Here is a 26,509-nt window from a genome sequence, read left to right as displayed (position 1 = left end):
AAGGGCTGGAGAGTTAGCTCAGTAGTGCTACCACCTGCCTTGCAAGCACAAGGTCCTGAGTTTGATCCCCGGTACCCAAAAAAAAAAAAAAAAAAGAAGTGCTAAGGACAGAGAGCACAGGGGATAGACTAGGAATAGATCTAGACACTCAACACGGTGGTTAAGGAAGGAAGTACCAAAGATATCAACTGGAAGTAAAAGGTCTGGTCCAGATTTATTCACTATTGACTTCTAATTATGAGAACATTTTTATTGTTTTAGCACTTACTTTGTATGGCCCATTTGTGCAGCTGCATGAATAGGTAACTGCCAACTGTCCTCATTACAGTAAAGATTAGGATCTGCCCCATTAGACAGCAAAAGCTTCACACATTTTGTATGACCCTCTTGAGCAGCAATGAACAAGGGAGTAGCTTTGTCCAAGGCCTGACAATTGACCTTTGCACCTAACACAAAAGGAAATATTTAACAGACAGTCCTCACTTATGCTTTTAAAAACAGATTAACTTTCAAAGCAAATGCCACAAAACAGTTTCATGGTACAATAGCTTTTACCCATCAGTGGATGTTGTTGAATAAATATACTTATTTTATTAAGTTAGAGACTATGGAACCTTCAGAAATTCCAAATATACTAGACAATTAGAATCTTCTTGACTTTTATTAGGTGAGTGCCTTCAGAAACTTTTTTTTTAATTAGTATTCCATTTTGAGAGACTTCAAAGTATTAGAAAGATTAAAGAACCAATCCCTGTAAGACTATAGGTGGAAAAGTTAAAAAATAACAGACATTTCACCGGAAGGAAATGTAAGGAGCTGGAATCACATATAGTCACATGATAAACATACTTACAGACCTTTTTTTTGGTAGCAGGAATTGAATTCGGGGCACTGCACCGCTGAGCTACATCTCTGGCACTTACAGACCTTTTCCACTTGCTATTCTAACAATTCAGAGAAGAGAGAAGAAAAAAGAACAGAAAACAGAAAAGGTACTTAGACCTCCAAGTGACAAGAGACAGATTTGGCATAAGGAAAGAGTTATTAATATGCAACTTAGCTTATTTTATTAAAAATATTAGTTTGCTTGGTGTGGTTGGGCATGCCTATAATCCCAGCATTCAGGAGGCTGAGGCAGGAGTATCACTGTGAGTCCAAGGGCAGCCTGGACTAACTAGCGAGATCTTGTCTCAAAAATAAATAAATATGGGGCCATGGATTTAGCTCAGTGGTGCCACTGCCTGCCTTGTAAGCATAAGGTCCTGAGTTCAATCCCCGGTACCAAAAATAAATAAATAAATAAATAAATAATAAATACATAGATAAATAAAATACTAATAACTAGATCTTATGGCACTGGAAGTAATAAACTGTCCTAATTAAGTTTTTTTTTTTCACTGAAATGTCTGTTATTTTTTAACTTTTCCACCTGTATGACATAACATAAGGAACATCAAAAGTCAGAAGGTCTGAGTCTAAGCACTGATTCTGCTGAGAAACAGTTTCTACATCTTTTGCCAAAGCACTTAAACACTCAGAGCCTGGGATTCTTAATCTCTAAAAAACAAATATTTGAAGAAATAATTATGGAGATCCCTCTCAACTCTAAGATTTATACAATCATTATTTACACCAAACACCTTAACCAGGTACTTAATAAATGCTTGTTTCTTGTACTTCCTACTTTGACGTAAGCATATGAAGATCTGCAAAGGAAAAGCACAAATGAGAAAATATGTATTGTGATGTCTAAATAAGCTTTGTTTTTTTCTATTTGCAGAGATTTTTGTTTTGGTTTTGGGTTTTTTTTGCTTTTTGGGGGGTTTTTTTTGAGACAGGGTCTCGCTTTTGTAGTGCAGGCTGGCCTTGAACTCACTATGTAGCCCAGGCTGGCCTTCGAACTCTCAGGATCCTCCTGCCTTTGCACCCAGCTATTGGGAGTTAATTTTTTAAGGTTAGGTATTGAAAAAAATTGCCTGGAAGCAAATCTGGCAGCATTTCCCTCCCCTGCATTATCCATATGCTTTATCAGAATAACACTGTGAGAGCACACACTTCAGTTGTGAAGGTGTACACTTTGTGAGAAATTTTAAAGTTCCTATGTAATAAAGTAAAAATGCTGCCTTCTCTAACAATCTTGAATGTGTGATGGTTGTCACAAAAAAACCTTTAGTTAGTTTATGTTGCTATCAATGTAATAAAGTGTAAATATGTTTTGAAATAAACCTATTTAAATAATCACACAATTATCAAAACACATAATTCAAAGGCATAAGATACAAAATAACCTAAATTAGTACTGTCCCCTAGAAAGTTAGAACCACTCAGGTTCCTATAGGAAGAGACATCTCCATCATTCAATTTGGCCAATAAACCTACTTCAGTTATACAGATTATGTTCCTACTCAAATAAATTAGTAGCTGTACAGTGCATTGCTAGTAATAGACACTTTACAGCAAAGCTTATAAGTCAACACGTATATACTCTTATTTATCATCTACATAAGATCGTAAATTTCATAATCTAATTTGTATTTGAGTTAAGAATATTCTTCCTAGGAAGATAAAAAGTCATGATCTTAACAGTGCAGAGGCTAATGGATTAATCTTACCTGATGAAATAAGTATGCTCAAGCTTTCTAGCTTGCCATACTGAGCAGCCAAAAATAAAGGTGTGATTCCAAAGTCATCCTGGCATTCCTTATCTGCTCCTTTTTTAAGAAGTAATTTTATGATCTCAACATTTTCCTAAAGCACAGATTCATATTTTAAATAAGGGAAAACAATAGAATGTATCTTTTAGTCTTTTTTTTAAGTTAGTAAAAGAAAACAATTAACAAAACAATGTAGTACTGTACTGGTTGGGAAGAATGTAGTATTGTATTGGTTGGGAAGGAAGCAATCAAACAATCAGATTATTCTAACCCTCTAGCTGGCCCAGTAAATATAAACGGATTAAAAACTGATCTCTCAGAATTATAATCCCTATAAAATCCTGCAAAATTAGTGTACTAACCTGAGCACTAAGGAGGTATCACAGTTTCAAAACATTACTGCAGAAGTGATTTATATACTTATCAATTTATATCCCACATATTCTGATGGCTTAACTATGCTATCAACATTTGAAAAACTTAGGTAATCCCTATAGCCCAAAGCTGCCACAGCTACTACAGCAGTCAGCTTATTCAGAATGATCATTAGCATTTAGACTGCCTTTTCTGTACTGCACTAACCATCATAAATCACAGGCAAGTATGAAGAAAAACTGTACAGAACTGTCATTTTTAAAGGGTAAAACACATAATTTACAAGGAAATGAAATAATAAATTCAGAGATTACCTGGAAAGAAGCCTGGTGCAAAGAGTTCCATCCACACATAGAATGGGATCCATTAACATTTGCTCCGTGTTGAAGCAAAAGCCTTAACACATCTATCTGTCCATTTTCAACAGCTGCAATACAGTAAGTCAGAAAAATTACTGTCAGTAAAAAAAGGTATGTTTGTAGGACTGGACACTTTGGTGATGTTCTCATCACTTATTCACCCTGGAATTTAAAATGCTATGATCATTCCTAAATATTTATCAAAACTGTCTTAGCCTAAGCCCACTTATACATAACTAATCGTTTCTCTACATCATACAAAATTATTTTTATATAGAAAACAGAAGCAAGAGGCATTTATTCTCTCTGATAATGAAGAAAACATGGTTCAGTTTGCTAAACGTGTAACTAGAAGGGGATAAGGCAGACAGTTCAGAAGACATAGTTCTAAGCTGGGGAAACAGTCTCAAAAAGGTTGAAAGGTTTGCTATCATTACCACATGATCACAAACAACAAAAGAGTCCCTAACAAACTGAAAGAGCAATTTCTGTACTTCAGATATTTTTCACCATCATAAACAATAATCATTGTTAAAATTATGTTCTTATTGGGCCGGGGATTTAGCTCAGTGGTTCCGGCGCCTGCCTCGCAAGCGCAAGGTCCCGAGTTCGATCCCTGGTACCCAAAGAAAAAAAAAAAAGAAAAAAAGAATTATGTTCTTATAGCCACAAATGAAAATACAGTGAAAGAAGGTGGACCCCATATAAACTGAAGAGTGTTAGTAAAGAAATACAAATCACTTGACTATAATAACTAAAACAAGTGATTCCCAACTTGTTGCTATAGTAGATTCTTTGAAGTGAAACTACATGCTTATAGATACCCAAAAAAGGTACACACAAGTTATTCTACTTTCTCTTGCATGTATAATTTAAGATATGTTTAGTCTAATATATGTACATGTAACAATTAATAAACCCTATCTAGTAAGAATGAACATAATGGAACATGCAATTTTCATCTGTGAAGACTAGCTTAGGTGTGACAGTGGAAGCAAAGATTATTTTTTTTTGTAGAGTTCTATTGGTGTTTAAGTTGCAGTTCACATAGGTTTTTATTTCTCATGTTATCTTTCAGGTTTTGTAAGCAAGTAAACAGCTGATGTGAAGATGTTGATATTTATTCTAAACACGCAATACATATTAAGAATACTTTATTTTACTGATACTTTATGTTCCTGTTAACTACACATTGTATAATATAATAAGAACCTCCTGACAAAACAGTAAGACCAGCAAGATGTCCAGAATGTCCTACAAAAAGGTCAGGAAAGCAAAACATATGTGGTGTCAGTGTAAGTGATATGCACATATGGAGCGTGCTGTTGTCATGTGTGAAGACTGCCTTATATGTGGTAATAGCAGTAAAGATTATTTTTTGGGTATTTTCATTGTAGTTCCATAGGTTTTTATTTCTGATGTTCTTTTTTAGACTTTGTACACCAAAAACCAGTCGATGCTGAAAGTTTTGATGCTTTTTTATAAACAATAAATATTTAAAATGCAAAAAAAAAATGAATATAGGCGCAATCTGTCTGGAGAACATATTATCAATACAAAATGCAAATGGGGCTAAACTTTCCCAGATGAATCTACCACAAAACTTTGCTGTGAAGGTGTCAATAATTCCAGAGGCATTTAATCATGGAGTCAATAAAAAGCAGAATGCCAAAACAGAATTATATACAGTAGTCCTCCTTATCCATGCTTTCATTTCCTGCAGTTTCAGTTTGAATGGTAGTCAAAAAAATTACATGGAAAATCCAGAATTAAATAATTCATAAGTTTTAAATTGTACACTGTTCTAAGTGATGTGATGAAATTTACACTGTCTCATCCCCTCCACTCAAATTGTGAGTCATCCTTTTGTCCAGTGTATCCAAACTGTATATGCTACCTGCTCATCAGTCATTTAGCAGCTTGGCAATTTTATTATGTTATATTATCATAATTATTCTATTTTTATTAATTGTCAATATCATACTGTGACTAATTTATAAATTAAACTTTATCATAGTCTGTATTTGCAGAAAAAACATAGTATGTATAGGGTTCATTACCACTTGCAGTTTCAGGCATCCACTGGGCATCTTAGAATATATTCCCTGCATAAGAGGCAGGCTATTGCAATGTTATGTAAAATAGTACATGAACACATTCATAAAACATTAGCAAATAAGATACACTGTATCATAGGTGTGAGGCTATTAAGTGACTTCTTTAAATTATAAATAGTACCTATACTAGAGCTGAAATGTGTATAAGAGATGTAAATACCAAATAGTTTCTCTGGTGTGAGAAAGTAAAAGTGTAAATAAGGATCAAAAGGCATAATAGATAATGTGAAATAGGAAAAGGTCTAAAGGGTAAGGAGAGGTGGGAGAGGTTGAGGAAAGGAAAGAAAGGAATGAAATTAATATGAGAAAAGGAAAAAATGGAAACAAAGTCTTTGTAAATAGGGAGGGGTAGAGGGGTTGAAGGGAAGACAGAGGAATGGGGAAAAAATAAGAACCAAGATATATTATGCAAAGATACAAATTTCCAATGATGAATGTCATTATAATGTACACCTAAAATGTACCAATAAAATTAACAAGTTGAAAAAAAAGAAAAAAAAAATTCTAGCTTCATGTGCCTGGGAACAGAAAAGAGATCTAAAACAATTTTTAAAAATAAGATTTTTCTAATAAGAACCAAGAGAGATTATGTAAAGGTGCAAATTTCCAATGATGAATATCATTATATTGTATACCTAAAGTGTACCAATAAAATTAATTTTTTAAAAAATAAGATTTTTCTTTTCTTTCCCACCCATATTTTTTTTTTTAGAGACAAGGTCTCACTACATAGTCTCTGCCTGTCCCTGATCTCACAATGTTGTATGGGCTGGCCTTGAGCTTAGGTTCCTCCTGCCTTAGGCTTCCATGTACTGGGGTTACAAGCACGCACTACTATGCCCATTTCAAGCATACAGTTATGCTTTCATTTCAAGCATACAGTTATTCTGCATCTTCTACTACAGTACAGTAGGTGGCTGGAAATGAGAATCAAAAACTCAATCATAAAATTAGAAAGGTACTAAATACGTGGATGATGGGTCACATTTGAAAAATGCTAATACAGCCAGGCATGATGGTGCATGCCTATAACCCCAATATCTGGGAAGCTGAGGCAGGAAGATCACCAGAGTTCGAGGCCAACCTGAGCTATATACTGAGTTGAAATCCAATCTGAACTATATAGTGAGACCCAGTCTCAGAAAAAAAAGAAAAGGGAACTGCTAATAGAAACAAAATAATGGAAGAAAATTAAACCCTTAAAAGTATAAAACAAAAAAGTATATTAATTATTACTGAAGATGCACTGACACGCCACTGATAATTCTGTGAGTTTTAGATACTACATTTATACCAAAGTTTACTTCTTCCATAAGAACTCTGGAAAGTCTTTAATCAAAAATTCCTAAGCTGGGGATTTAGCTCAGTGGTTCTGCAGCCTGCCTCACAAGCGCAAGGACCCAAGTTCGATCCCCAGTACCAAAAAAGAAAAATTCTTGCCAGGAATGGTGGCACAAGCCTATAATCCCAACACACAGGAGGCTGAGGCAGAAGGATCACTGCAAATCTGAGGCCAACCTGGTCTACATAGTGAGGCCTTGTCTCAAAAGAGCAAAAGCAAAAAAAAAAAAAAAAAATTCTCACATATCAAAAAAAAATTAAAGTGCGCATACTATCGAGATACTTGCATACCCTGTGTATTGTGGTACAACTCACATAGCCAAGATATGGAATCATCCTAGGTATCCATTGACAGATGACAGGATAAAGAAAATGTGTCACATACACACAATGGAGTATTGTTTGGTCATAAAGAGTGAAATCCTGTCATTTGCAGGAAAATATATGAAACTGGAGATAATCATCTTAAGTGAAATAAGCCAAACTCAGATAGGCATCCCACGTTTTCCCTAACACGGACTGAAGAGAGAAGGAGGGGGTAGAGACAAAAAGTAGAAGGGAGACTATTATTCAGGAATACAGAGAAGGAAGCTATAAGAGAACATAAATAGGGGGATGGATATGACCAAAATATAACATGTACAGGTATGAAAGTGCCACAATAAAACCTAACATTTTGTAAAATTAATTTGTATTCACATATACATATGGAAAAAATTCTCTTATATAAATGGAAAAAAATTCTCTTATCATGGCAGTTTCAGAAACGTAACCAATGATTGTGATAATACCACAGTCCAATATTACGTACTGTATTTCTAAGTTAATAGTCAAGCATTTTTATCAAGGAAAGAACAGTTTTTCCAGTTATTTTCTATCATCAATCTAAACTCAATCCGATATGGGGTGTAGGTCATGCTAGAAAGGGAAGAAAATGCTTCGTATCTTATTCATACATCATTATCAGTGATTTCTGGCAAAAATCCTTCTCTAGCCAGACCTTGAGTTGAAGATTATCAGGTTGCCAGTGATGATATATGAAACAGAATGAAGATAAGTCTGTTTTCCATGAGTCAGGCTGACTTTATAAAAAGTAAAGTAAAAATATTTGTTTTGATTATTAAATACTGCATAAAAGTCAGAAAGAAAAATTGGTTTCACTTTTAAATTGTTTTCACTTTTAATAAGTACATTAAGACAGGTGATTTCTGCATCTCTACCTGAAAGCATTTCCCAATTGAAAAAAGAGCAAAACCTACACATGTGCAGAAAATAATATCTTTTCAGAACTCTCAATTATTTCAAAATAAAGCAAATTTAATGGTTAATGAGTGAGAAACAGTGGTTTAGAAAGTATATTTACAACTTACACTTACTACCAAAGTCTCTACTTTGGAGGAGATGCATTAACTTAGCCTTTATCAAAGTAGAGAGTGATATACATAACTGGGCCTCACAGTGTGAGTACAAAAAAGGAACTTATTATTATTTTCTTTAATTTCTCTTTAACTTCAGCCTGAGAAGTGCAAGTATAAGAGCATATTTTAAACATATCTAGCCTCGGGCTGTGGATTTAGCTCAGTGGTTCTGCCGCCTGCCTTGCAAGTGCAAGGACCGGAGTTTGATCCCTGGTACCAAAAAAATAAATAAAAAATAAAAATAAACATATCCAGCAACCATAATAGACTACATAAATATTTTACACGAACAGAGTTAAAGATTCAAACATCTGCAACACTGGGTATTGTTATATTCTATGGAGACAGTGAGGATACAGGTAAAGGGGGAATAATAGGGCTATCAAAGAAATGAAAGAGTGCTTCTGGCTTGGCAGCAGCTCTTCAATGACCTCAAGTCTAAGCAGGCCAAGAGTGAGCTTGGGAAAGAGTACTCCAAGCAGAGGAACCATAAGCCGCAGTCCAAGCAGAATGTAGTTCAGTAAGGCTGAAGAGCCACAGATTAGCACTTAAGTGATTAAAATCTGCAGAATAAGGCCCCAGGGAAGAGAATTATACAAAGGGAAGGCTCTAGTGTGGAAAAGCCTCAAAAGTCCTTGAAGGAGACTGGGTTGCACATGTGCAGAGCAAGACTAAGCTCTCCAGAGAACAATTGCTGAAGAGTTAAGAATGGAACAGAGATCATCAGATAAGTAATACTGAGGGGCAACAAAACTATCCTAGGAATTCTGACCCAGCCAGAGTGGTGAGATCACATTTTATCTTGTTAATGCTGCGTACCTAGCTAAAACACCCAAAAGGAAGGGCTCTGGGACACAGGACTACATTTGAGAGTAGGACCTCCTCTAATAAAGCATAAAACAAGCTCTGCCAAGATGAGGAAGGGAAGCAGAGTTTGAGAGTTGAGGCCCACCAAGTTAGGTAGGCTTGGCAAACATCTTAAGCTCTTCAAAGATCTCATCTACAAAACATTCCTAAACAAGTCAAGGTGATACACACATAAATGATCTATGTTTTAAAAATCAACATTCCTCAGAAGATAACAATTCAAGCTTGTATAACATATTATGTTCACAATGTTAGGGATAACAACAGTCAAAAAGCAGTCAATAGAAATTAACCTCAAGATGACCCAGATGTTGGATTTAACAGATTCACTAAAGCACCTGCTGTGGCCTCAAAGCTCATGTGTTGGAACTTTAATCCCCAAAGCAACACTGTTGGGAGGTGGGGCCACAAGGAGAGGTGATTAGGTAATGAGGGCTCTGCCCTTATTATAAGCAGCTAAGTTAGACAGAAATTAATATACAGTCAGAGAGGGACTGGGCTCTCAAGGAAGTAAGTGAAAAATAAAGACATCAGAATTGTGGCTGGAGCTGCATCTGAAGAAGGCCGAGGCCTCAAGATAAAGATGAAAGGGATAAACAATACTTTGAGATTATACTGTAATTAGTACCTGGTCCAGAAAGTCCAGATAGGCATCAGTTGCCCAGGTGGGTAACCAGAGTATCTAGACCCATCCCTTCCCAAAAATACCTTTGTTATTTCTATGTATACTTGCTACATGACTCATAATTCTACAGGTTGATGGCAGTTTGACCCACGTTATAACCACATTGCAACTTTGCTGCATAAATTACCCCTGACAAAGGGCCTCAGTGGCCACCCCATTCTGCACCCCTCCTGGAAATCTAGGAGCTATTGTTCTTTTCTTTATTTCCAGTAAAACTCTCCTAACTTCTTTCTTTGGTTCATGACTTCATTCCTCGATGTTGTGGGACCATGAACTCGGCACATTTAGAGACCTCATAACACTGATGGTGGATTTGTTCTTTTCCCCCCACTCTCCACCATGAGATGAAAGCCCTCACCATATGCCAATGCCACACTCTTGGACTTTCCAATCACAAGACAACTTCAGCAACTTAATTATGGTAAGGTCAGAGAACTGTTGACTGTTACTTGAGGATATATATTGAACTTGAATATATACCTTAACCACATCTTTATATAACAATTTAGGCACTAAAATAAAATGTCTTTTCCTCAACAATGTGGTAAGACAAACATTTTTAAACAAAGCACCACTCTATAATTCCGTGATTCTGAACAGAGAAAAAGTGTGAATATTATCAAATAAAAAAATGTTCTACATAATACAAGGATGACCATTTACAGAGAAGTATACTACAGAATATTTTGAGGAAGGAGAAAAAATTTCATGGGTGATAAGAGAGCCCATGCATTTCAGAAGCATAACTGCATGTCCCTTTACATTGTTGTCTAGTTCAGTAGTAACAACAGCATCCTACTCCCAACCAGTATCTTCATGTAACATGAGCACAAATAAGCATTAATAATTGGTTATGCAATCAGTACTACTCTGCGATAAAAAAAAAACTTTGAGTCATTTGTACAGAAATGGGTGCACCTTGAGACCATAATGTTAAATGAAATAAATTAGACACACATACTTAAATTATCACATGGTTTCTCTTATGGGAAAACCCCAAAACATAAATAAAGAGCAAAATAAAAGACAGATAATAGGAAGTAGGGAGATAGACGTTTCTCAAATAGAAAGCAGATCAAGAAATGGGGAGGAGCAAGGGGAGAGAAAGGGGAAGAAAAAAGGAACTAAGACGTGTTCTGTACACGCACCAACTCCCCACAAGAAATGTAAACATTATGTACTACAACATGTACTAATAAAAAAAATTTTTAAGTCTATACAAAAAAGGATACTATAAAAAATAATAACTACGTGCACAAGATAGCACCTGGAGAACAAAGGGAAACTGATTCAACTCTTATAAATCACATTATTTTAAAACATCGTTATCAATCCTGGCAGATGTTTGAAAGACCACTGGCCTCTCAACCACGGGACACATTGTTCCAGAATCAATATATGAACAGGTAACAAACATTGCATGGAACAAAACTCATGAAGCACTATATTATAGGAGACATAAGGGACATATCAACTAATTACATTACTACAACCTTATTTGGATCCTGATTTCAACAAACTGAAAACTATACAGAGATGACAATAAAAAAAATTTGAATAACTGGACATTTGGTTATATTAATAAATTGTTATTTCAAGGTGTAAGAATAGTATATGCTTTTATAAAGTATCTTTATCCTAGAAAATGTGGTTTTTTTATAAAATGGAGTACTACTCAGACATAAAAAAGGAGAAATTAGAGACATTTATAGCTAAATGGACGCACATTGAGGTGATACTCTTAAGTGAAATAAATAGGACACACATGTATAAATACTGAATAGTTTCTCTGGTGTGAGAAACTGAAAGTGTAAATAAGAACTAAAACGTATAATAGGTAATGTGAAATAGGAAGAAAAGGGGCAAAGGGGAAGGAAGTGGGAGGGGTAGGGGAAAGGAAAGAAGGGAATGGAATTAATATGAGAAAATGGAAAAATAGGAACAAAATCTTTGTAAATAGGGAGGAATGGAGTGGTTGAAGGGAGGGCTGGGCAAGGGTGAAAAATAAGAACCAAGAGAGATTATATTGTATACCTAAAATGTACCAATGATTAGAATGAATAATCAATAATGCAAAATAGGAAGAAAAGGTCCAAAGGGGTAGGGGTAGTGGGAGGGGCAGGGGGAAGGAAAGAAGGGAAAGGAAGAATGATGAGATATGGAAAAATGGAAATAAAGTCTTTGTAAATAGGGAAGGGTGGAGGGGGTGAAGGGAGAGCTAGGAATGGGGAAAAGATAAGAACCAAGATGCATCATGTAAAGGTACAAGTTCCTAATGAGAAATGTAAATGTGTTGTATACCTAAAATGTACCAATAAAAGAATTTAAGAAGAAAAAAAGTATCTTTATCCTGTAGAGATATATAATTATTTTTGCTTTAAATTGTATGATGAATGGGATTTTCCTTCAAAATAATGGGGTAGGGAAATTGAGAAAGGGTACAGCTGAATACTGATATTGAAATGATAATGAAGTTAGGTGTTAGGTACATGGCAATTTATTATATTTTCTCTATGCTTTTGTACATGTTTGAAATTGTCCATGAATTAAAAAAAAAATTCCACAAATTCTGAAGAGAATTTAAAATAAGAATTCCAAAAACAATGTGTCTCAAATATTTCTAATGTACATATAGCATACCTTCAATTTTCAAAAATTCACATATCAAAATAAAAATCTAAAAACTGTCCTATTTACTCAGTAATATTAAAGTCACATTTATATATTTATTTCAAAATGCTTTAAAACCTAAAGAAAGATGGAGAGATGAGACAAAAAAGTGGATGGATCTACAGCAGAAGAATAACAGTAATTCAAGCAGAATTAATCTTTTTAACACTGTGTGCCTCTATGGCACTTACTATATCTTACCTTCAACTCTGGTTGCTATAATATGTCCAATTAAATGATAAGTCCTTAATAGTGAGAAATATGCCTAATGGTGTAGAAGCCTAATAATCACTGAATTGACAGAGGATGATGAAGGAACTGCAGCTGTGACTTCTACCACTGATAAGCAAAACTAGCTGACCAACCTGATTATCTCTTTGCTCCTTTACCTTTCTGTGTGGGGCCCTCTAGGACCACACACTAGAAAACATAATAAATGTTTCAAAAATAAAAAAGCACTATGTTCAGTTAAGGATGTAAAAAGAGTTACACTCACTCTGTTGCTATCTAGAACTATACCTCCACTACAGCAGTCACTAGCTAGGTGTGGCTGTTTAAATTTAAATAAATTAAAATTAGCACTTGAGTTCTTCAATCAAATGCTCAAGAGCTACCTGTGACAAGTAACTATTATAATGGACAGTGCGAATATAGGGAATTTCCAAGTTCTACTGGTGGGTAACACTGATCTAAAGTTCAGAAGTTAATGGAAATGGAATTTAACCTATGTCCAAAATACATGTCTCACACTGGAAACAGGGAACCAGGCCATTAATAGTGCCCTGATGTCTTGTGGGAAATATTTAATAAGAGAAAGGAAGGGCTGGGGATTTAGCTCAGTGGCCCCATGCCTGCCTTGCAAGCACAAAGTTCTGAGTTCAACTGCTGGTATCAAAACAAAAAAAGGAGAAAGGAAATGTGGGATTCTAGAATCTAGAAATGTGAGTTCTTAGAAAAAGAAAGCAGAATCACAAATATATGGTTGCACTGGGATCAATAGAGACCATAAGCCAAGGATAAAGGAAAAATGAAGACATCATTTTGAAAGGAAGAGTAAAAGGAGTCTAGGATATGAAGAAGGATGGGGAAAACACTTTCTTCTCTATAACTCAGTTCCTCATAGTGGGTGGCAGACACCCACACCATACTTTTCTAATGAAAATATGTACTTTAGCATAAGTCTCAGTAGCTGTGCTGGGGAAATACAGGAAGCAATTTCTGTGTTTACCCACTTGGTACAATGAATGGCCAAGATGTGTGCACATATGCCAAAGTATAAACGGGTGTTATGTGCTGTATTACATTTTTGTGTATCTATGATTTGCTTCATTAAACGTCTTCTTTTGACTTTTCTTGTAGAATTAGTCTAATTCAGTACAATGTCATATGAAAATCCACTTTTACAACTCTGGGAGGAGGTTGAAAGTGACTCATCAGGTGATTCAGCTAACAATGATGACTTGGATCATGTAAGCCAGAGAAGGTGAGGCAGAGCAAGATAGGACATGCAGATAGAGAAGTACAGAATGAAGACCCCTGATTCAGATGGGGAAGAAATGTAATGTAAAAGGTAATGTAAATAAATATTTGACTAGTCAAAATGCTACAAAATGGTCATGTGTACCTGAACAATCCAACCTTAGTACTAGGTTAGAAAATTTTATTAGGTTCTTGCCAGGGGTGAAACCTATGGATGGAAAGCCAACAATGCAATTCAATGTTGGAAATTATTTGTAAAGGACAATATGCTACAAAATGTTTTGAAGTACGTTAATAATGAAAAACATGTAAAATAGTCTGTATGCATCAATAGTAATACTTAAAAATATACTTATCATGATACCTCACTATCTGAACTAAAAGCATTCACCACAGGACTTCTTCATTAGTCTAATCATCAGTATCTAAAGAATTTATGGAGACCCAGATATGGCACTGACATTTTTAGAACAACGACACTCAAGAGGTTTGGTTTCCTTCAAAATTGCCTATATTTTGACAACAAAAAGACTCAACAAGAAAGAAAAATCCAACAATTCGGCTGATACTCGCTCATTTTTTCAAAGCTTTGTTTCAAACTGTCAGGCAATATATATACACTGTCCGAATACCAAATAACTTGCATCATTTCGTGGTTGTTGAAGCTTTTGGCAATGTACGCCAAGGAAAGCTTCCAAGTAAAGTATAAAAATATATACCCTGATAGATGCAAAGACATTCTACACCTTGAATTTAAAAATTTATCCTGGAACTTAGTCACCAGGTCTTTATCCGTGCAGTAATAAAGTACATGACTTTAACCCAAATGTAACCCAAAAAGTAACCCAAATGTCACATTCGACAATTGGTTCACTAGTTACCCACCAATGTTACATTTGCTAAAAGAACACCAGTTGACCAGCACAGGAACTACTTGCAAGAACAAAGAGGAGATTCCAAAAAAAATGTTGCAAGTTCACAACAGAGAAAAGTATAGTACAGTCTTTGGATTTCAGAAAGACATAACATTGGCCTTAATATATGGTGAAGAAAAACAAAGTACTATTAATACTGTCAACATTACACCATGATGATAAGACTGATAGTGAGGCCAGGCATGGTGGTGAACACCTGTGATCCTAGCACTCCCCAGGCTGAGGAAGGAGGATTCCGTAAATTCAAGGTCAGCCTGTGTTACCTAGTGAGTTCAAGGCTAGCCTGGACTACACAGCGAGACTCAGTCTCAAAACAAAGATTGATAATGAATCCTCAACACAAATGAAGCTAGAAATGGTCACATTTTACAACAAAACAAAAAGTGGAGCAGATGTTGTTGATCAGTTACGCAGCAACTATGGAAGTCTTGCTTTTGCTTCTTTGGAGGAGCTCTAGTCTTCACCACCAGGCTTTAGACAATCCATGTCCAGGCTTCCAGCACAGACTCTTCAGCCTTCCAACACAGACCCTTAGGCTTTCCAATATAGATTCCCAGAAGGCTCTACATGAGCTACACCCCTTCAACTTTTGCCTGGATCCACCAGCTCTCCAGAGCATAGTTGACCCTTTCACATTCTTCTAGCCCTGACTCCACAGCCAGCCACTGCAAGCCTACCTTGTAAATCCTGTATATAATACATATATATAAAATCTGTCCCTCTAGTGAGCCCTAAGTGATACACCTACTGAATGCTCTTTTGAAAAAGTATATCATTTGCCTACATGTTCTAGGGTATTACTAGAGATAATCTGTGCCAATTTCAAATCAGTGAGGTGAGTCCTATATCTAGGTTAGAAAATACACGCTAACACAATGCGGTACTAATGAACAGTTTAACAATAGGCTGCCGCCTCTTCTAGTTTTAGCAGTAGTATGGTGATTTCTCAGAATCCCAGAGATCACCTATACACTTTATTAGTACATCTGAATTATACACGAGTTTTAAACTGTATCTATGCTTTTTTGAGTTCTATGCACACTCTATTCCCCATTATGTATTTCATATTTCTATACAATGCTACAATAAAATGGTCTTTCCTTTGTATACCTAGTTTATGTAAAACTTGTTTCACTACCTCTTTTATGTACCAAAAAGAATGCTCAGTCATTAGCATCTAGTGTATATTTTTCTGGTCCTGTGGTTACACTGACATCTGGTGGTACTAGAAAATAAATGGCACTGCAAAGACGAATTTGTTTTCCTAGGGTTTTATTCCCCTTCACTCTGGCAATGTGACTGGCAAGGATGTAGTTTTCCATTATTTCAAGAATGTTTATTACAAGTAAGTTACAGGGTTACCAGGACTATCCAGTTAATTATTCCATAGCTAACACTTAAAATCATAATTATTATAAAGTAAGGCCTTCACATCAAGGATGGATACAGAAAGTCAAATCACCCTCTATAGATTCAGATAGATTCCAAAATTATGTCATGGCCTTTAATCTTTAGTCTGAAATGTGGTATTTCATTGATACATAGAAAATCTTTTTCTAAAATTATAATGAAAAGTTACACTTCTGTCTTATTAATTTCATCATGTGTGCTAACAATCTTAAAGATATATTCTCACGGGAAAAACCATAACCTCATGGGTAAAACAGGGTAGAAATATAACAAAAGATTGATATAAATACCCTATCCAATTCTACATGTTGTCACTAACATATCTTATGGCTTCTGACAGACAGGGAGAAGTGGCCAATTAGACATCAGAAACATGTTCAAAAAGTACATCTTAACCACTTCAATCACATGCAAGTATAGAAAAAACACAAAATTTTACTATCTCACTATATTTTGCTTATTTCTCCATATGTTTTCCCAGCAGAAGACAGTCAAGGGAAACACTTGCTTCAGAAAACATCCCTAAACCTACATCTTCTTCTAAGGCTATCACACTAAATTCTACAACTCTCGATAATTATTCAGGTTATGAAAGCATTCATACAGTAAGAGTCTCTTTACTAGAGCTCAACTCTGTTAAGTATGATACACATTAATGGTTGGCAGTAATAAATCATTACTTCAAGGATTCCTTACCAAAGATAAACTGTATGGGTGAATTATCCTTAATCCTAAGGACTCCTGTTTATATAGGAGCAATACTTCTATTTCAGCCATACTAACCAGTAATAATCACATATAATTTGCTTACCAATGGCAATAATAATCGTGAAGAATTAAGAGATAACTGCATTACTTACATAATAACCCAGTATACTACTGTACAGCAATGCTACTCAATACTATTCATAAACTGACTACCAATCTGCAAACTGTTAGCAGTCTTCAGCCGAGTAAGATCAGAACAGAACGTAAATCAGCTCTATCCCTAAGCACACTAGTTCAGCCAAAATTCTTCCTGAGACAACACTACTTTGATGAAGTAACCAGTGTGTGGACGTACATTCAGGCTAAAGCCTCTTTTACACATAGCCTGAATTTATAAAATGTACCTAAATAGAAAAGAGGGAGTGAAGCTCAGCCAGTCCCAGCACCGGGAAGGAAGCTCCCCTGCCTCCATCCCAGGCTCCTAGAGCAGTGAAGCTCAGCCAGTCCCAGCACCCGGAAGGAAGCTCCCCTGCTGCCATACCAAACTCCTAGGGCAGAGAAAGTGAGCCGCGTGGGTGCCAGAAGCACCCCCCCATCGTGGAAATGAGAAGACACATAAACAAGCCTCAAAAACAGACTTCCAGATCACCTATAGCAACCCCAAAGGGAAACGAGATGGAACACTCTGATACTCAACCACCTGGACTCTCTGAACTGGCACAACAAAAGAGGATCTGGGAAAAATGAAATCAGAAATAATTACTCAGATAACAGCAAAGATTTTGCTCATGGTACAAGACATGATTAATAAATCTAGAGAGGACACAGATAAAAAAATAGAGGATCTCAGGAACATGATGGAATCCCAACATAGGAAACAAATGGAATCCATAAAACAGATGCAAACAGATTTCCAAGAGATTAAAAACTCCATCGAAAGTCTGCACAGCAGAATGAACCAAAGGGAGGATAGAATTTCACATATAGAAGATAAGATTGCAATTATTGAGGAGGAAAAGAAAAATTGCTTTAAAATTGTAAGGGAACATGAGAAATCAATCCAGCAGCTGCTAGACGATGCAAAGAAGGATAACATAAGACTGATTGGAGTCAATGAAGAAACAGGAGAGAGTGCAGATGACATAAAAAAACTGTTCACAGAAGTGATGGCAGAAAACTTCCCAAGGAGGGGAAAAGAATTTGACATACAGATAATTGAAGCATATAGGACTCCAGCTAGCCTTAATCAAAACAAATCTACACATAGGCATATAATAGTTAGGATTCCAGAAATCCAACAGAAGAATAAAATTCTACAAGCAGTGAGAGAAAAGAAACAAATCACATACAAAGGAAAGCCCATCAGAATCACAGCAGACTTCTCAATGCAAACCCTCAAGGCAAGAAGACCTTGGAGTGATGGATTTCAAGCCCTAAAGGAAAACAGCCTCCAACCCACACTGATGTACCCTGCAAAACTATCTTTCAAAATGGATGGAGAAATAAGATACTTTCATGTAAAGAGCACCTCAGGAACTTCATAAATACCAAACCGGCACTCCAAAAAATTTTAGACAATACCCTAGGAAAAAGAAAATGAGGATCACAACCCCAGGAAATCCAGCAGAATGAATTCATTGGGTGTGACAAATTAAATGCAAAGGGGGAGAATCCAACAAAAAGAAACAGTCATGACAAGGCTTTAAAAACTTTTAACTTCATCTCCCTAATGAGTGTATAATTCAATCTTGTTATTGTACTGATTAGTATTTGTCTGATTCTAGAGTTGCACACATTTCCTTCTGCTGTACTGGCTATTTATCATCATCTTATGCCTACATTTTAATTGGGTTGTCTATTAATGAGCTCTAAGAATTCTTTATATATTCTGCTCATAGGTTATATGCACTGTAAATATGGTCTGTTTAAGGACTACTTTTCATTTTAATGATGTCATTTAAAGTTCTAAATTTTGATGGAATCTCATTTATCAATTTTTTTTCTTTTATACATCATGTTTTTTGTATCCTAGGTAGTTCTTGCCTACCCTGAATTCCTAAACATTTTCCCTTATAATTTCTTCTTAAAGTTTTGTACTTTTAGGCTTTCTTATTTAGGTTCATAGATCCCTTCAAGCTATTTTCATGTACGGAAAAAAAGGGTTGAGGTTAATTTTTTATATACGGATACCAGGTGTTCTAGTGCCGTTTTCTGAAAACACTATCTCTTCCTCAGCTCTTGAATCGAGTTTATATTCTATAAAATGCTAATGTTAAATAATCTTTCAAAACTCAGTGGACCATATGTGTGGTTCTATTTCTAGATTCTCTGTTTTATTCAAATGATCTATATGTCTTTCCTTACACCAACACTGCCTTGATTACTGTAGCTTTAGAAGAAGTCTTAAAATTGGGTGCTAAACGTCTTCCAACACTGTTTTTGTTTTTGTTTTTGGCTTTTCTGGGTCCTTTGTACTCCTACATAACTTTTAAATTTCAATATCCAGTTCTTCATTTATAGCAAGTATACACAGACCCGAATTTTTATATATACCTTGTGGTTTCTAATCCTGCTAAATTCAAGTACAAGTTCCAGGGGCTCCTAGAGACTTCTTACTATTTTCTCTGTAGATGATCATTTCATCTATATATAAAGATTTTGCTTCTGCCACAACAATCCTATCCTAGTTGTGTCATTTTATTGCCAGACTATTTTGGTTTAGACCTATGTTTCAAAGTCTAATGGACAGATGAAGAGTAGGCATATATGCCCTTGTTCCCCACTTTAGGGAGAAAGCATTGTATCATCTCCATTCATAGAAGGAGTTTTTGTTGGAAGTATGGAGTACATGTCTTTGATCTGTTGAGAAGGTTCTGTTTTACTTCTAGTCTCCTCATAGCTTTTACCAGGAACAGCTGTAGAATTTAGTCCAATACTCTTTCTCCAACTAGTGACAGGATCATATGGCTTTCTCCTTTCCTCTGTTAAAATGATGACTTTTGGGGGTGGATCTTCCAATGCTGAACCAACACTGCCATCCCCATAATAAAACCACTTCCTACATACTGCCAGATCTGACTTCTAAGAGTTTGTTTTGTTAAACAAATTTCTATCTATGCTCATACTTTTTCTTCTATTATCTTTATCCAGTTTTAGGATTAGCACAATGTTGAGTTCCTAAAATGAGGGAATATGTGTTCCTTCTTTTTTCTGCTTTAAATGTTTGATATAATTTATCAGTTAAAATGTTTATGAGCCTGCTGTTGTCATATAGGTAGGTTTTCAAGCTAGGAATATACTTTCTTTAATAGGTGCTATTCAAATTGTATATTTCCTCCAGAGTTAGTTTCATTAATTTGTCTTCCAAGGTACTTCTTAGAAGTTGTGAAATTTATTTCAAAAAGGATTTTTGTAATGTGCTTTCTATATCCTTTTAAATTCTGTAAAATCTGTAGTAATGTCTCCTAGATCTTAATATTGTAATTTTAAAAATGTATAACTGATATTGTGTAACAGGAAGAAAAGGTCTAAAAGAGCAGGGGAATTGGGAGGAGTAGGGGAAGGGAAAAAAGGGAAAGGAAAAAATATAAGAGGAAAAAAATGGAAACAAGGTCTTTGCAAATAGGGAAGGGTGGAGGGGGTGAAGGGAGGGCAAGGGAAGGGGGAAAAAAAATAAGAACCAAGAGACTCATGTAATGGTACAAGATCCCAATGACGAATGTAACTGTATTTTATACCTAAAATGTACCAATAAAATTAATAGGGGAAAAAAACCCTGAAAAGAGGGCTGGGGATTTAGCTCCATGGCACTGCGCCTGCCTGGCAAGCAAGGTCCTGAGTTCAATTTCCGGTACCAAAGAAAAGAGAGAGATTGTGCCACACAGGGGCAGTACACTGAGAGGTCTATTTATTTCTAGAATAAACTAGACTACCCAATTATTGCAAAAATACTAAAATCAAGATTTCTTGGTTTGTGTTAAAAATTAATATGAGCTTTCAATTTTAATATTGTGGCACATTGTAAGCATCTCCACTTTAGTCTTCTTAAAAATCGTTCAAAATCAATCCAAAATCAGAAAAGAAAAACACTCTCCATTTTTAGCAAAACTAGAATTCATCCTAGTGAACACCATTTTTTGAACACCAAATCAAAAACAGTTGTCAAGGGGATTCCAAAAACACGGAGATCAATCCTGGGTATCTGCAGGAAGAAAGTGGGAAAGTCTCACCCGCACATCTTAGAAAAAGTAGCAAAGTATACTTCTCACAGGTGAGACACTTCCCTTAAGGTATAAAATATTAATTCCCAGGAGTAGAAAAAAGTGCACAGGCTGGCAGCAAGAAATCCAAAAATCAGAAATTAGATCTAAACAGGCAATCACATAAAGAAGCCAAATTTGCCAAAACAGCCTGTCTGTTACCACAGAAGGGAAACTGCATTACAAAAACACACAGATGCTAATCGCCATTGACTGGCAAAAGGCAAGAGCTAAATAAACTCACACTCAAAATCCCTGCAAATACCAGCTTAGTATGAAATGTGCCTCTAGCTCCTACCCAAGATAAACCTCCTCAAAATAGCTGTTCAAAGTAACATGTTTCCAAAATAAATTCTCACAAGAGAACCAACACGAATCCATACAAAGATAGAAAAAAAAGGGAAGGTAGAGGAAAACCAACAAATGAAAAACAAAATTCTCATCAAAAAATACTGCCACAAAGTCAAGCGTTGTTATGCACACCTATGATCCCAGCACTCCTGGGGAACTGAGGCAGCAGTATTGCAAGTTTGAGTCCAGCCTGGGTACCATAGCAACTTAGGAACATCCTGTCTCAAATACAAAAAGAACAATTTACAAAGGGGGCTGGGAATTTAGAAGACCCCTCAATTCAATGCCCAGTATCACTACCAAAAAAACCACAAAAATACACACACACAGCCCAAAGTGAAAGAAAATCATGGCTAAACTCTTTGCTGTAAATTTTTTAAAAGAAATTAACAAAGCAACTGAAATAAAAATGCTCAGATAGCCAGGCATGATGGTGAACACCTGTAATTCCAGCACTAGGGAATCTGACGCAGGAGGAATACCAAAAGTTCAAGGCCGGCCTGGGCTACATAGTGAGTTCAAGGTTAGCCTGAACTACATAGCGAGTCTGTTTCAAAAAACAAAACAAAACAAAAATAATGCTCATATGGTTACATGACCAAAAAATGACATAATTCAATCTTGGAGAATTCAAAAAAGACTTGGAAAAAATAAACATAATTACAGAAATGCAGCTGAAACTGGGAGAAACACTACACAAATTTCTGAAAAAGAACTCAGAGGATTAAAAAAAAGTAAAATAAAAATGAAGAATAAAAGGACTAGGGAGGAAATGACATGTTAAAAAACCAGAGGCAGTAACTGATATATAAATGATATAAGCCTAAGAACATCATCATAATGGAACAGACCATGCTTAAAGATATAATTCTGGAAATATTTATTAAAATAAAAAAATATGGATCCACATATTGAAAGGGTACATCCTATCTCAGAGAAAACTGCTAACAGTACAGACATGCAAAGATATTATCACAAGAAAAGAAGAAAATTCATCTGGCTTCAGCTTTTAGTCTAGAACAGAATGGACCATGTTTTTATTTATTTATTTATTTACTGGTACCGGGGATCGAACTCGGGTCCTTGCGCTTGCACAGCAGGCAGCGAAACTACTGAGCTAAATCCCCAGCCCTGGATCATCTTTTTAAAGGTTCTCAAAAAAAGACAGAGATGTAGCTCAGTGGTAGGATGCTTGCCTACCAAGTGTAAAGCTCCAACACCACAAAAACACATGTACACACAGACACAAAGTTCTTAAGGAAAGAAAGTGTTACTCAAGGATTCTATACCCAAACTGTTGTTCAAGTATAAATAATTATTTAATTTTGAACAAGTAAGAACTCAGGGCCCTAAGTCCTTTTAGAAGACTCTATTAAAGGAAGAATTTCATAAACTAAGAAAGGCTGGAAAAATCACAACAAAATAGCCAGTTTTAAATTTCTAAGCTATTTAACAATAGGACTTAGAATAAAATAAAATATTTAAGAAGCCAGAACAGGAAAATTCCACTGACAATGCAAATACAAACTGACAAAAGTTGGAAAGATAGGGAAGAAATAAACCATTACATAAGAATATAAGGATACTGATTCCCTTACCTTCACATGTCAGAGATTTAAATTTACCAATTAAATATGATAATAAAATGATAGACTATATATATTTAATTGCATGAAAGTAAAACAAGGAGGATAATAGATATCCTACCTTCATAATTGCTTACATTAAGGAATTAAAAGATAGACTTAAAACAGAAGGGTATATTTTAAAAGTAACATCAAAATACATCAAACTGGGCAGGGGATTTAGCTCAGTGGCACTGTGCCTGCCTTGCAAGCATAAGGTCCTGAGTTCAATCCCCGGCACCAAAAAAATAAATAAATAAAATAAAAAATAAAACTATAAAAACACAGATGAAAGTAAACATTTGAACATAAAAATAATGTATTTTAAGTATAACTTCTAATGAATTCCATACTTTTGATCTGAGAGAACTCAAACTCATACTTTCAAGGAAAATAATCTTTCAGTTGAACAATTTAAAAATAACTCCAAAAATAAATATTAAAATATATTGAGATATATGAATGTTAAACCTCAAAATTCTTAACACCTCAAAAAATAGTCTTATGAATGATCATTTATCCAAGAAGATACCAATTAAAAGTGAAACATACAGTGATTTTTTTTGTAATCTATCAGCAAGGTCAGAGTTGAAGGATATACCACATGAGTGAAACTATGACACATTTCATAGTCAAATATTCAAACAGACAAGCTCATATAATCTGTGAAACACTTTGTTCTTATTAAACATTATTGCTATATTTAACACTAAAGGTTACATAGACTAAGCAGAGGCTCAGAACAACAAAAAATGAAAATCTATCAAAAGTCAAAAGTCCATGCTGTGCAGTTCCCACAGAAACTGTTATAATGAATCTCAAAAGCATTAGGCTAGGTAAGAAATATGATCTCAAAGGTTACACACTATATTATTCCATATAAATATTTGACAGTCTGCAAAAACTATAGGAATGAGAACAGATCAGTAGCCTGTGAGAGGTGAAGTTGAAAGGGGAGGTTCATTAAAAAGTCAGCTGACCAGGTGTGGTGGCACATGCCTACAATCCCAGCACTCAGAGGCTGAGGCAGGAAGATCACCAAGAGCTCAAAACCAGCCTGGGCTACATAGTGAGTTTACAGCCAGTCTGCACTAAAAAGTGAAACCCTATCTCAAAAAGAAAAAAGCAAGCTAGGCCCCATGATGCACGCCTATAATCCCAGCTACCAGGGAGGCTGAGGCAGAAGGACCACAAGTTTGAGGTCTGCCTGGGCAACTTAGTGAAACTCTGTCTCACAATAAAAAATAACATGGGCTGGGAATGTAGTTCAGTGGTAGAGTATTTGTCTAGCATGGGTGGGGTCCTGGGTTTAATACCAAGTACAGTGGACCCTCAAGTTAAGACCAGCCTCACATACAAGTCACTTGGGTTACGACTGGAATTTTAATTTTAACTTATGACCAAAGTCCTGAGTTATGACCCAAATGCCAGTCTTTCCTGTGTGGGGTTAATTGAGAAATCCTGGGCCAATGTCTCTCTAAGGACACTGAGATCTGCCTGTGTACAGGAGAGAGACTTTGAAGACTGTGTAGAGGAGCCTGAGCCTTCAGTTGACCCTGTGGTTAATGACACTGTCACTATAGCAGAGGCCATAGGCTTGCAGGTAGACTGTGGTGCTGCTGAAGAACTGGTAGAGGAACACTCAGAGGAAATGTCTACAGAGGAACTTCCACAACTTCTGGCTGAGCAACAGAGAATGGCAGCTGAGGAGGTTTCTAAAGAAGAGGTGGAGGGGCTGGGGATTTAGCTCTGGTTTTGCTGCCTGCTGCGCAACCGCAAGGACCGGAGTTCAATCCTGGGTACCAAAAAAAAAAAGAAGAAGAAGAGGGGGAGTACCAATAATCAGTGCAGCAAAGTTCTTCTTCTGAAATAAAGGAAATCCTGAAAAAATGGACAGAGCTACAAACATTTGTAGAGACGACCCACCCAGACAGAGAAAAAGCCAACTGTTGCATTCACCTGCTTAATGACAATGTCACGCCATACTACAGAACAGTGTTAAAGAAAAGACAGAAACAGACAACCTTGGACCATATTTAGTTCTGAAAAGGCTGAAACCTAGTGAGCCAGAAGCAGGTCTTAGTGGGCCACAGACTCTCCCAAGGAGAGAAAGAGCACCAAAGAGCCAGATTCCTGATGTTCTCATGGAAGGGGACTCTCTTTCCAAACAATAACCAACTTCTACTTCATCCTCCTTTCCTGCAACCCAAAGATGTCAACTTGAAAGGTGAGTACAGTATGAACTGTTGTTTCTAGTAAACTAGAAACATACTATTGTTTCTAGTAAACTAGGCGCATTTTGTAACTTTTTGGTGAATACACTAGGAAAACTATTGGTGTTTCTGGTAAATTACATACATTATATAACCTTTTTTTATCATGAAAAGGTCAGTTAAGGGGTGCTTTGAGAGATTCAGAACACATTATGGGTATATCCATTATTTCTTACGGGAAAAATAGTCTTGACTTAAAATCAGCTTGAGTTACAACTAGCCCTCGATAATGAATTGAATTTGTAAGTCAAGGATCCACTGTACCAAAAAAACAAAGTCAGCAAAATGGAATTTGGAGGTGATGAGAAGGTTTGTAGCTTGACTGTTGTCATTACAGAATCTTATGTATACATCAAATGCCATAGGCCTCTATACTAAAAAGAATGAATTTTGCTGCACATAAATTTTTTACATAAATATATTTAAGTTCACCAAAAAAAAGTACTTCCACAAACATTTCGTATTATTCTCAGCCTAGTAATAAAGACTAGGTAAGATATTATCACTCTTACAAGTGAGAAAAATGAAGTATAAAGTAAGTAAGTAAATATCTGAATCACACATGGTAGGACCAAAACTGTAGTCTAGATATATAGATTCTATTCTAAATGGTTTAATCTCTTAATTTCTCATGTTCTCCTGAATTTTATGGGAAAATCGAAGGGAAGGGAGAAAATAAAGAAAAAAAGACAGTAGAAGTAACCATTTAGAATTTGGCCATCATTCTTTAAGAATTTAGAAAATTTGTAACTGAGCCAGGGTTTTAGCTCAGTGACACCGTGCCTGCCTCATAGGTACAAGGTCCTGAGTTCAATCTCTGATAACAAAAAAGAAAATTCGTAACTGAGAAAGTCTGAATAGTGATCCATATAGCCAATAAATTAGCTGGCATTAAAGGATTAAAGGATTGATTTCTCCCCCCCCCCCAAAAAAGCTGCTTAATTTTTAATACTAAGAAAAACAAAAAGCAGATACAAAATATT

General features: G+C 35.8%; 1 protein-coding gene across 11 annotated transcripts in view; it reads right to left on the bottom strand.

Moving 5' to 3' along the window:
* Asb3 (ankyrin repeat and SOCS box containing 3) overlaps nt 1-26,509 on the bottom strand; it is a 365,295-nt gene that overhangs the window by 294,091 nt on the left and 44,695 nt on the right. For all 11 annotated transcript variants that reach the window (XM_087216391.1, XM_087216392.1, XM_087216394.1 and 8 more), the window contains exons 4-6: nt 3,344-3,456; nt 2,613-2,748; nt 269-446 (exon numbers count right to left, since the gene is read on the bottom strand). In XM_087216391.1, the coding sequence (XP_087072517.1) occupies nt 269-446; nt 2,613-2,748; nt 3,344-3,456 (427 nt within the window). The remainder of the gene's footprint in view (nt 1-268; nt 447-2,612; nt 2,749-3,343; nt 3,457-26,509) is intronic.

This window comes from Heterocephalus glaber, unplaced genomic scaffold, assembly GCF_053883595.1.
Source record: "Heterocephalus glaber isolate CG9 unplaced genomic scaffold, H.glaber_assembly_v1.0 deba00001457, whole genome shotgun sequence".
NCBI classification, from domain to species: Eukaryota; Metazoa; Chordata; class Mammalia; order Rodentia; family Bathyergidae; genus Heterocephalus; species Heterocephalus glaber.
Note: the sequence above shows the minus strand (reverse complement) of the source record. Positions and strands in the feature narration are given on the sequence as shown.